General features: G+C 37.2%; 2 protein-coding genes across 4 annotated transcripts; one reads left to right on the top strand and one right to left on the bottom strand.

The window, feature by feature from the left end:
* The first annotated feature begins 67 nt into the window (after positions 1 to 67).
* sycp1 (synaptonemal complex protein 1) lies at positions 68 to 9,165 on the top strand. Of its 2 annotated transcripts, none has more exons than XM_023269437.3 (34): positions 68 to 607; positions 906 to 1,035; positions 1,366 to 1,450; positions 1,549 to 1,592; positions 1,708 to 1,872; positions 2,003 to 2,070; positions 2,216 to 2,289; positions 2,381 to 2,439; positions 2,537 to 2,603; positions 2,795 to 2,868; positions 2,958 to 3,024; positions 3,136 to 3,230; positions 3,325 to 3,509; positions 4,403 to 4,470; positions 4,542 to 4,603; positions 4,719 to 4,835; positions 4,925 to 5,029; positions 5,419 to 5,522; positions 5,626 to 5,743; positions 5,851 to 5,921; positions 6,004 to 6,067; positions 6,168 to 6,230; positions 6,306 to 6,368; positions 6,592 to 6,708; positions 6,809 to 6,919; positions 7,009 to 7,101; positions 7,199 to 7,273; positions 7,369 to 7,455; positions 7,533 to 7,679; positions 8,274 to 8,327; positions 8,463 to 8,534; positions 8,623 to 8,730; positions 8,872 to 8,937; positions 9,025 to 9,165. In XM_023269437.3, exons 2-34 carry the CDS (start codon positions 907 to 909, stop codon positions 9,163 to 9,165), a joined length of 3,018 nt encoding a protein of 1,005 aa, XP_023125205.2. In that variant the 5' UTR covers positions 68 to 607; position 906. The 2 variants fall into 2 exon arrangements, with proteins under 2 accessions (XP_023125205.2, XP_054866390.1); XM_055010415.1 differs by having other exon boundaries at positions 7,009 to 7,089.
* Positions 8,324 to 11,581, bottom strand: si:ch211-105j21.9 (sialomucin core protein 24-like). Of its 2 annotated transcripts, none has more exons than XM_023269447.3 (4): positions 11,441 to 11,581; positions 10,594 to 11,071; positions 10,367 to 10,519; positions 8,324 to 10,280 (listed from the first exon to the last, which is right to left on the bottom strand). In XM_023269447.3, the coding sequence occupies exons 2-4, from the start codon at positions 11,063 to 11,065 to the stop codon at positions 10,156 to 10,158; spliced, it is 750 nt and encodes a 249-aa protein (XP_023125215.2). In that variant the 5' UTR covers positions 11,066 to 11,071; positions 11,441 to 11,581; the 3' UTR covers positions 8,324 to 10,155. The 2 variants fall into 2 exon arrangements, with proteins under 2 accessions (XP_023125215.2, XP_023125214.2); XM_023269446.3 differs by having other exon boundaries at positions 10,594 to 11,076; positions 11,441 to 11,575.
* Between the last annotated feature and the right edge of the window lie 166 nt (positions 11,582 to 11,747).

An 11,747-nucleotide genomic window follows, 5' to 3' on the forward strand; every position in this document is an offset into this window, starting at 1 on the left:
AAAAACAAAGAAAGTAAAACACATCTAAGTAATTCATGTAATCAGTGCCACTGAATGATTCCCATTAATAACTTTTTTTTTTTTTTTTTTGTCATTTTCAGAGTTAATGGCAAAGATGGAGAAACATCATGCCGCAACAGACCAGCCACCATCTGAGGAAGAGTTTACTTACGGTTTCAGCGATTTTAAAGCCACACTGTCATTTCTGACCTTGTGATCCCTTAATGAACCAGAGCCGAACAGTTGAAGGGTTTTGATGGCAGAGACACTGGCAGTTTCTCCTTTATTTTATTAATCTTTTGAATCGTATAGAAGTAGTAAACGGTTAACTTAAGCTTCTTGTTGTGTTATCGGCGCCACACAACAACTTAAAAAGCGGATGTATTTAATAACATTGCGCCAATACAGGCGAACCGTCGACGTTGTCCGATAATGGATGCACCCTGTTAAACCGTCCGTTGAGCCGGTTGAACAAACCTTCTAAGTGCGTCACATAGAATCCTCAATACTCGCTCGCGCTTGCACAGCCAGAAAACCGTTAACGGTTCGACCGGTTAACGGAACCATTTTTTTTTTCTTTACTCTTAACACCACCGATAATACCGAGGTAATTAACCGGCGGTTGTTCGAAAGAATAACTCCCGACCCGGTGACTGTTTTGTTTTTGCTTCGTGGAAATTAATGCTAAGCTAATATACTGAAGGTAACCGTTAGCCATGTAAGCTAACTTCAGGTAACACCGGTTCGTTTCCTAGCTAGCTAGCTAACTAGCTAGACTTTTAGCTTTGCCAGACGTCGCGTCCGAAGTGAATTAAAAATTAATAGTTTACTGACATTTGTCATCGTATGAAAAAAAAAAACCGTCTTTTAAACATGTGACAGTGTTGTATTTTTTGTCATTTCAGGATGGAGAGAGACCGGGGTTTTAACTTCAAACTGTTGGTACCTCGCAGGGTGAACACCGGAGAAGTATCTGCTGTTAGACCTCAGGGAAGAGTTGAGAACTTTGGTGATTTCATTAATACCGTGGAGGAGGTAAGTGAATAAATAAGCTAGCCAACAATTAGTTAACTAAGTTAAATATTAATAAAGTCACGACTGACACTATCATGCCAGCTCAGCACTGACACAATCCTGCAGTACAATGATTAATGTACTGAATACCAGCTATGGAAGTCTCAAATCTAGTCTAAACTCCTGGTTTTCCCTGTTGTAAGCTGGACGCATAGCTGAAGTGAACTATCTATCGTTGCACTTTTTGGACACTGGCGGCCAGGTTTTGGCCTGCTTGCTGCATGTTTGACACCCCTGCTGTAAGACAATGTGATCATTGACTCGCTAAACATTTTTGCTCTTTTCCATTAGAGTCACAATAAATGTCATGACAAAGAGCCAACCATGCCTTTCCCCAATACAAGTCTGACTGCACCAACTAAACCAACCAGACAAGGTATTTTTTAATTCCCAACACTGGCTACAAAATTTCAATCCAAAAATTGGCATGTACCTTGCACATTATTCCAGTTTGTACTTGTTTCTCTTCTAAAGACTTCCCCAAGATGAAAGTTGTGCTACCAATAGAAAAAGACAAGGTAATATTTTCATTGTACAAAAATGTGTCACATGAACAGGCTATATTTGGGCTTTGCAGCCTGTGTATTGTAAAATGTGTCTGTTTACTTCCTTTCTTTGTGACTCTTCCCCCAGAATAATTGCAACCCTGGTCAGCTTTACTCCAAGCTGTTTGATGAAGTTGAAAAAATTAAGTGTTGGAAGGTCAAAGTTGATTCTGACAGTGTGCAAAAGGAAAGGAGACTCCAGGACAACAGAAGAACGATGGAAACTCAACGCAAAGCTATTCAGGAACTGCAGGTGACAAGTTTTCTTTTCCTGACTTTTTGTCTTGCTCTTCTATTTTTTTTTTTTTTGTTTAAGGGTCATTGATAATGAGAAACACACTGGTAACACCTTTGATATCGGGTGTCTTTTGTGTGTTTTACAGTTTGGAAATGAAAGTCTCAGCATAAAGCTGGAGGAACAGATCAGTGAAAATGAGGATTTGAGAAACAAGTAGGGGGTTTGTTTGAAAATTTCTGACTTTTAAAGATGTACTTTTTAAAAGCCAGATAATCATGATAATTTGATTGGTCACTTTAAATGTTTTGTTTCTGTAATTGTTAGTATAAAATGTTAAAAGTCCATTTTTTATATACAGAAACAACGCGACAAGGAACTTATGTAATATACTTAAAGATACTTTTCAATGGTCGGCTGAGAAAATGCATCTATGTAAGTAAATTGCTTTAAATCTTCTGTCAGTATATTTTTTAAATGAGCCATATTATGAAGGTGCATTTTTATGATCTCTGCATGTTTGTAGTTGAATCTGAAAGAGAAGAAACACATCAACTCTTTGTGCAAAATAGTGAGAATGTCAAGGTAAAGGTTTTCTTTTTTTCAGTTTTTGTTTTGGACAGAAGTTTGTGAATTAAAGTATTAAGGTTTGATTGTCAGTTTACAAGTTACTTTTTTGTAGAAACTAACTGCAGGATTTGAAAGCCTGCGTATCCAAGTGGAAGCTGACCAACAAGAATTGCAGAAAGGTATATTTATTGCTTTGTATAAGTATTGGATTTCTTTGCTTCAAAATCTCCAAATCTTAAGATGTGTTACTCAGTCAGAAATAACATAAAAGAGAAAATCCACCTTAAGTGACACTGGATGAATTAGTGATAGATTCCCAAGAAAGAGGAGATGTCAACCAGCATAAGAACTGACCACTTTGTTTTTTCAGTTAAAGAGGGCTTGCTGCAGTTTGAAAGTCTACAAGAGAAGTATCAACAAGAATATAAGATAAAAGATGAAGAGGTATGTAAAAAAAACTCCTTACTTCTAATATGAAACATGTTAGCACGAGGTTCAAAACAGTCACCATTAGGACTACACTGTGTCCACAGGTTGTAATGCTAAAAGCAAAACTCCATGAAACTCAGAAGCAGTTGATACAACTTCAAGAGGCAGCAAGTGAGATGATGATTACATTCTGTAGTGTTCTGTCCATGTTAAGTAGTGCAGTATTTGTGCACTTTGGGATTTTGAGGATACCAAACTATTGTATGTTTACTACCTTTAAAGATCAACAACTTGAACTTCTCAGAAGTTCAAAAAATGAGCAGAATTCTCTCCTTCAAAAACTGCATACTGCTGAGCAGCGCTGTAAAGAAACTGAGGTGAGTGTGTTGAGATTCTTGTCATTTCAAGTAAAATTAAGCTCCATTGTTGTGGTATATTTGCTTTGATTGAAATTGTGATATTTCCTAAAAGAAAATTCTGGAAACTGTTGCTAAAGCCCTGGAACAAAATAAAAAAGAGTATGCACAGATCATCCAAAGCAAAGACCTCAGCATGCAGGAGCTCAGCACAGTTAACAGTCAGCAAGCAGTTAAGCTGGAGCAGGTTCAGATGACCATTCAGGAGCTAGAAAATTCACTGGAGCTGGAGATACAGAGGTATAGTGAACTGAACTCTTGAAAATTCACCACATCTTCCAGATGATGTATAATACTACCTCTGTATTGTTTACTCCTCTGTCATTAGCTTCTTCCAGTTAAGGCAGCTAGCAATAATAAAACCTTTTCTCCAGAGACAACACTTTGAAACAGTGATCCACGCCTTTGTGACCACTTGGCTGGTTTACTGTAATGCTGTTTATATGGGAGTTAGTGGGTCCTCCATCACTGGTTCAAAACGGCGCTGCACGTCTTTTAACTGGCACAAGAAAGTTTGAGCACATTTCACCCATTCTAGCTTCACTCCACTGGCTGCCCGTACATTTTAGAATGAATTTTAAAATTCTTTTATTTGTTTGTAAATCCCTAAATGGTCTTGCCCCACCATACCTCTCTGAGCTTCTTCACCCCTATACACCGAGCCAATCTCTCAGGTCAGCTGACCAGCTGCTCCTCAGGGTCCCAAAACAAGGCTGAAGCTCAGAGGGGATCAAGCGTTTTCTGTTGCAGCTCCAAACTTTAGAATGAACTGCCGCTGCACATCAGACAGGCCTCCTCACTGTCTAATTTTAAAACCTTTCTTAAAACCCACCTCTTTTCTCTGGCTTTTCACGTCACATAGGTTTGTTGTTTCTGTGTGCACATATGCTGTATCTGGGATGGACAGTCCAGTCTGTTTAGTCTATTTATTGTTTGTTTTATTGCGGATTTTGCTTTTAGTTCTATTATTTTTATGTAGTTCTATTATTTTTATCTTAATTTTATTATTTTTATCTTTTGATCATGTCTTTGCTCTTCTGTACAGCACCTTGGTCAACTCTGGTTGTTTTAAAGTGATTTATGAATAAATTTGATTTGATTTGATTCAGTTCTTATTGTGACTCAATTTGAAGGGCTAAAGATGTCCAGGGTGAATTCATGGCAAACAACGCAGAACTTGAAAGGAAAAACATACTTATAGGTAAGCCTCACTAGTGAAATGTGTACTGGTAGTGTACTGCTCTTTCAAGCAGAATTTGTTTTACTGAACAGGAGAGACAACGGAGCAGATTGCAAGGAAAGATGATCTCATCAAAATCCTGGAAGATGAACTGGTACGGTATATTATGATATTGTTGAAAAAGTGTTCTTTGTTATGACAAACATTGATTGCAGCCTGAGGACTACAGAAGATGGAATAACAATTCTATACATTGTTGTTGTTCTTAGGACAAAAAATCTAAATCTATTGAGTCAATGAAGAGTAAGATTGATGTCACTGAAGCCAGAGTGCAGACACTTGTAGCTGATGTTTCACAGAAAACGGAAGAAATCCAGTTGATAAAGGTGATACAAATACTATAGATACTTCCTGCAGAAACCTTATATAATTTATAGCCTAGAAAACCTTTTTTTTTCTTTTTTTCATGATTCAGAATGAAGCAGAGATAGCCCTAAGTGATAATACTGTGCTGAAGAAAGCTTGTAAAGCTGCTGAAAAGGAACAGCAAGATTTAAAGGAGAAGACAACTTTGACAGAGGTATTTAAATGATTGTTATTATCTTGCTCTGCTTATCATCCCTGACACATACACTACCAGTCAAAAGCTTGGACACACCTTCTCATTCAATGCTTTTTATTTATTTGTATTATTTTCTACATTGTAGATTAATACTGAAGATTAACACTTTTTTGTTTACAAAGTAATTCCATTTGTATTCTTTTATAGTTTTAATGTCTTCAGTATTAATGTACAATGTAAAAAATAATTAAATAAAAATCATTGAATGAGAAAGTATGTCCAAACTTCTGACTGGTAGTATAGTCTTTTCTTGAGGAAATTCGTTTTTATAATTAATATATTAAGTGATAGGGGTTTAATGTACACATCATTTAGCTTTACTGCATTATATGTCATTATGCTGTCAGATCAAAGTGCAGGAGCTGCAGGGACAGCTGTTCACTGAAATGCAGAAAAGTAAAGAATGCACCTTTCAGATTGCACAGCTGAAGACTGACATCATGCAGCATGAGTGAGTTCTTAATAGCCAACTCCTGTATCACATTTGCCTATAGAATATTATAATAAACTGTTGTAATCTGAATGCTTAATGTTTCATTTATGTCATCTTCAAGAGTAAAGTATGAAGAGCTGTTATCGAACTTTCATGAGCTGCAGTCTGAGAAGACAGCATTTCAACAGCAGTTTGAAAATGGCTTCTCTAATGTGAAAGCTATTGAGGCAAACATGAAGGTCTGAATTATCTAGTCAAATGCAATAGACCATTTTCAATTTGCATTTGTTTATTTATTACTTGCTTTATCATGTGAACTCAAAATCTGAAAACTGTTTTAAATCAGGTGAGTGAGGAGAAGGCAGTAAAACTCAAAAGAGAAATTGAAAGATTGGAAGAAGAAAACCGTCGTTTACGGTGAGTCTGCGCTTTTGAGATCTAAAGAGGTTTGACATTGCGTGGCCTTTCAGATTTACATTTTTACATTTTCATTAAATAGAGAGGAAGCAAGCTCCATTAAAAACACAATCCAAGAGGCTCTGCAGAAGAAAATTGAAGAAAATGTAAGTACGCTAACTAAACCAGCTTTACATAGAAATGCAGGGTTCGACAAAGATCCTTTGAATGTGGTAAATGGTGATTTATTTTTCCTTTTGTGTACAGCATCAACATCTGCTGAAAAAAATTGTAGAAAAAGAAAAGCAGATCAAAACTGTGGAAGCAAAGGTAAATAAATGAAAAATTGCAAGTGCTGTTATTTCATCATTTTCTGGAACTAACACGGCATTCTTTCCTTTTTAGCTGGGCAATGTCAGGAAACAATTTCAAGTCAGATTTAAAGCCCTGGAGGAATACAAGAAAGAGGTTTGTCATGACTGAAGCTGCAGAAATGCAGTACATGGAAGGCTTGACTTGTATATTTTCTGAATAAAATGCTTAAGAAACAAATGGGTAAGGAGGTCGCAAAATCCAGTCAATTTGAAATGTTATGGTGATGCTTTTTTGTCTTCTACGTCGTAGTATCGATGTTAAACATTTAAGTAACTGAGCATTACCCAGTTTAATGTGGATGCTTGTTTTTCTTTAGAACAAGAGGCTTCAGGAGGAGTTTCAGAATCTTAAAAAACTTAAAGAGGAGGACCATCAGAAATTGCTTAAAGATCTTGAATCCAAATCTAACTTGACAGCAGAGCTTGAGAATGAGGTGTCTTTTATAATGAAATATTATGCCAAATATTTTTAGCTCTACAGAATTTTTTATTTTTATTTTATTTTTTTTAAAAACTAAAAACATTTTGTTACAGATACAAAAGCTTAGCTCAACAGCTACAGAGGCCATTAAGAACAAGGAAGACACAGAACTCAAGTGTCAACACAAGATAGCAGATATGGTCGCGCTAATGGAAAAACACAAGGTAAAGTTATCATAAAGCACATTTTTGCTGTCTGAAAATGTCCAGTTACAGTATGTTGCATTGGAAGAAACGTCACATGTCATTACCAGAGCCAGTATGACCGGATGGTTGATGAAAAGGATGCAGAGCTTGATGAGATAAAGAAGAAAGAGATGGATGCAGTTGCCCAGGTGAAATCACTGGTATGGTACTAAAAATACCATTTTTGACCATTTAATAATAATTCACCAAGATATAAGCTATGTGCTAATATTACCTAAACTAAATTCTTAAAATCAGGTGTTGGACCTTTCAAAGCATAAAACAGAAAATGATGAGCTGAAGAAACTGTTGAAGACAGAAACAACAGAGAAGGTACGGCCTCATTCTCAGTTTTTGGCTTTGTACTGAAACAGGTTGCATGCTACCTTTTCAGAAAAATAATTATATGAGAAACACTTTACCTTCAGGAAAACCTACAGAAGAAGCTAATTGATTTGAAGAAAGAGAAGTCTTCAGTGAAAACCAGTCAGCCCTCACAAGCAAAGAGCAAGCAGGTACATTTAAGTCAGCCAATAGTGGTTTGCTTTTTAATCATTTTAACTGAACTAAGAATACCTCTTTATTATTCTAGTCAACGGACCCAAACTATAAACCATGGAGATGTTTTGAAACTCCGGTCAAGAGCTCTTCAAAGACTCACATATTTGATTTCTCCAAGACCAGAAAAACTCCTTCCTGCAGGAATGATGACGAGGGTACCTCAGTTATTAAAGAAACGGTGAGTTTGATCTAACAAAAAGTTTTAGACAGATAAAAAAAAATAGTCTTATGTCAGGCACAGCGTAAAGTGTTGAGTTGGAAATCAAATTGGTGTAATCTACTGTACATTACACTCTTACATCTTGGTTACTCAGATTTTAATTAAAGCAAACTTGTAACTCTTAATAATGGCCGGTTTTACTCATCAGGGTGAGGGGGAACAAACAATTACATTTACAGATTTATTGATGGACCAGTTTGCAAAAAGGAAAGCAATGTGGACATCAGCGAAGTCAGTGAAGAAAGTAATGCCAGTGGATGGATGTTTGTGAAATATGGTGGGTGGTTAGAATGGCGGATTTTATGGTGACTGAGAATGTTGGACCTACAGTCTGCTAGTCAGTCTAGTGGGAGGTCCTGCCTATTATCTTTACCTGCAAGAGACAAGAAAGCAAGTCGCAAACAAACAGGCCAAAGGACCATGTGTATTCATGTGTAGAAGTGTTCAGTGAGCGTGTCACTCTTGGGTATCACTAAATGATACTGGGAAGATTTTTTGTTGCCAGCAAATGAGATTAACTTTGTGTAACAATTTATGTCTTCTGTTGTTAAGGAATCTGCCACTGAATCAATCAGAACACCAAGTGAAACAACACTGAGGACCAAGGTAGATGACAGTTTAATGTATTCATATACAAAATGTTCTCGGTTTTAGTGATAGAGGTAATTATAGCATTAATCAATATGAATCTCACCTGTAGCATTTATAATAAGGCAGGCTGACACTGACTTTATATTATAGCACATTTACACCAAAGACCTGAAAACGCCAGGAAGAGCAACAAACAGAGTCAGCGGCACATCGAAGATGAAAGTAATATACTGTGTCATTCTGATGTTTTCCAAAGTAAATAAAATATGAATGTATTTTGCTGACATTTACTCCTTCAAATCCCCTGTAGTTGTACAGAATCAGGACTCCCCCTTCTGCTGAAAAGGCAGCACAGTGGGGCAAGAGGACCATTGAGCTTGATCCCAGGTCTGACAGCTCTGATCAAAATGATCTCCTGGTAAGCAACAATGTTATTGGTTGAGTTTGATTTGTTAGAAATCTGCCAGAAGCCTGTTTGGTTTTATGATTTTTTAAAAGAATAATGTCTGCAAAATTTTGGACAAGAAATGATTTGGTCTTTTGTTTCTTGTCTGAATAGACCTTTGTAAATGCACCCGAGCTGAATGTTTCTGCTCCACACTGCAAACTCAACATCTTCAAAAAGGTAATATGACCATAGTGGTGCGTCATGATGTAATATATGATCCATGATCGACTTATTCTGCATGGATAAAGTTGTTTGTTTTCCCAGCTTCAGAGCCCAGTCACTCATAAATCACCAGGGAACTCCTTAAAGCTGGCTGCAATGAAAAGGATGAGAGATGCTGGTTGGACTGCTGTAACTGGCTGTGACAAAAAAAAGAAAAAGACCACTGAGAAGATCTTTGCATAAGTAGTGCTGTTACAGATCAGATGAACTGTGGTAATAATATGAGACAGGTAGGCTTTTATAGTCTTATTGGCTTTACATTTAGTGGTAATATTGTTATGTATCAGACAGATGAAAAATAACAGACTTTTTTCTTCTTTGCATAGAAAGTATTGCTATAGATCAAATAAACTATTGGTGGTGGGGAAGATTTCATTGTTCAAGTTGCAAGTTTTATGGAGGCAGGTTTAAGGTTGTTTTCAGGTGTATATCTAGATTTTACATGACTAGTGTGACCAAAAAAAAAAAAATGTTGTAGCACTGTTGTATGAATTACATATCTTTATGCTGTTAATGGCTTTGACAAAAATGACCAGTGACCACATCTTTGCATGAGTAGTTACAGAACAGACAGACAGTGATAATATTAGACAAGTTTAAGTGTTTGTATTCTTAGTGGCTTAGCATTTAGTGATAATATTGTCAGAGCAAATATACTAATAATAACAGGCATTTTTTTCTTGGCATGCATGTAAAGCACTAATACATGTCAACTGAACAGTATTGTTGATGGACAGATTTCAGTCTTTAAGTTTAAAGTTTTATTGTTTTCAGGTCTATAGGTAAATTTTAAGTGACAGTAGTGTCACCCACAACATTCAGTTGTTGAAATGCTCTTGTATGAGATAATTTCTTTATTGGCGTGCACGTATTTCATTCTGCACAAGTTCATATTGTTGCTGTTCGAAAAGGTGTAGTAGTTTTACAGAATATATCTCATTGTAATTTTGGTATTGATACAAGTAAACTCAATGTTTAAATCAGTCAGCTTTGTATTTGTTTGAATGTTCCTCCCATCATCATTTTACATTTTCTTCTTTGCATATCCTTGTGAAGAATTAAAATTCCCCAGGGGTGAAATTTCAGTCTTAAAAATATGTGTATTGGCAGATGATGAAAATTAGTTTTGTCCATGCCAGTCAAGCACCAAAATGTAGGAACTCTATCTCTCCATTACATGAACTCGAGTCGAAACTGAGACTGGTTTCGAGGAAGTGGAGGTACATTATCGTAGATTGGATGGCCATCATAAAGTCCTCCAGAAATCACAAGCGTGTCGTCGTCTGCCACAAATCCATCTGTTGGAAATGAAGCAGGTATTTTTAACTATTAATAATAAATGAAATGGCTTGCACTGATTATATGATGAAGGACAACTCCTTACCCGTGTTGTCTGTGCTATGAAGAGGTTGGTGCATAAATTGGATTTTGTGTTTGCATTTGTGAACCATAAATATAAGCAACGCAGCACCAAACGCTCCAAGTACAGCACTGAAGACAATAGTCATGTTCTTTTCAGAAGTGTTGAGGCCCAAACCTAGTGGCAGCAAAAAAGGAAGGAGTGAATTTATTGATGACACTCCAGACCAGAACATAGAGCCTGATGCTTACCTTTAGTGGTCCTATTCGCTGATTGTGAAGTTGCACTGACAGTGTGTGATGAATTTTCAGTTGGAATTACTGGTGTGTCGGGTGTACTTGTGTTGTCTGCTGTGGTCTGGTTTGCTTGTGTAGTCAGTGTAGTAAATGTTGGAATTTGAGAGGTTGGTATTGTGGTCTTCGGTGATGTTAGAGGAGGCGACATGGTTGTTGACTGAGACGTCTGGGGCTGGCTTGTGCTCTCAGTTGTGGCTGCTGTGGTTTTAGTGAGTGCTCCTTTGTCCACGGTCATGCCGGTATATTGTGTCGTGTCCTCGGAGAACGTTGATGTATCAGTTACATGTGCCGCAGAGTTATGTTGTGTCAGGTTAAAGTCAGCAGGTGCTGTTGGAGTTGTGACTGTGTTGTTTTCTGTTTGTACCACAGCAAAAGAAAGTGCCAGAAGGCAACAAACCAGGGCAGCAACAACTGTATCCATGGCCATTAGATCCTGCACTGGAGAGCAAAGCATGGACTGAGAAACACTCGCATAGAAACACTGGAAAACTACAACTATAAAGCTATTTCCCTTCTCAGTAATATTCAGTCTCAACCCAAAATCTGAATTCAAGCCCTTGATGATGTCTGCAATGAAAAGAATACCTTAAACATGATGTCTGTAGAAGCATTTAAAACACTTTTAAAGATTACATTAACATATTTAGAGAGCGACACACTGAACATGACGCACTAAGAAAATACATAGTGGCCTATCAATTCACTGGTCTGTTGTAGTTAAGTTGACGGAAACATGTCTGTTGACTAAAACCAGACACTGATAAACCACCAGTACAGTCATTATTATAAAAATCCAGCTCACCTTTTCTTTAGTCAGTATCAGTGAAAAAGCAAACTTAGTTTACTTCCCCGGTCGTCCGTGTTCCTTCATGTCACAGTCGACAAGTCCTGGAACAAGGAAAGGGTTGATTTTCTGGCCTAGTGGCAGGTAAAAGTGGGCAGGGCAGTGCTTTGTGAACTTCCTCTATTGTACGTTGCCAAGGAGACAAAGGACACAGTTATTACGTAGTCCAAAGCTCAATCGCTCATTCTTGCTCAGTTCAAACAAATTACTCTCCCCTTCAGTAGATGAGACATGTTTGACAGCTACACCATAAACGTCTTCCTTG

This window comes from Amphiprion ocellaris, chromosome 5 (genome assembly GCF_022539595.1).
Source record: "Amphiprion ocellaris isolate individual 3 ecotype Okinawa chromosome 5, ASM2253959v1, whole genome shotgun sequence".
NCBI lineage: Eukaryota > Metazoa > Chordata > Actinopteri > Pomacentridae > Amphiprion > Amphiprion ocellaris.

Coding starts and splice junctions, on each gene's coding strand:
- sycp1 (XM_023269437.3), top strand. CDS start 907: ATGGAGAGAGACCGGGGTTTTAACTTCAAACTGTTGGTACCTCGCAGG. Junction 3,025..3,135: donor ACAACTTCAAGAGGCAGCAA/GTGAGATGATGA, acceptor CTACCTTTAAAG/ATCAACAACTTGAACTTCTC. Junction 4,471..4,541: donor AAGGAAAAACATACTTATAG/GTAAGCCTCACT, acceptor TTTACTGAACAG/GAGAGACAACGGAGCAGATT.
- si:ch211-105j21.9 (XM_023269447.3), bottom strand. CDS start 11,065: ATGGCCATGGATACAGTTGTTGCTGCCCTGGTTTGTTGCCTTCTGGCA. Junction 10,520..10,593: donor AGCGAATAGGACCACTAAAG/GTAAGCATCAGG, acceptor TGCTGCCACTAG/GTTTGGGCCTCAACACTTCT. Junction 10,281..10,366: donor TCATAGCACAGACAACACGG/GTAAGGAGTTGT, acceptor CATTTCCAACAG/ATGGATTTGTGGCAGACGAC.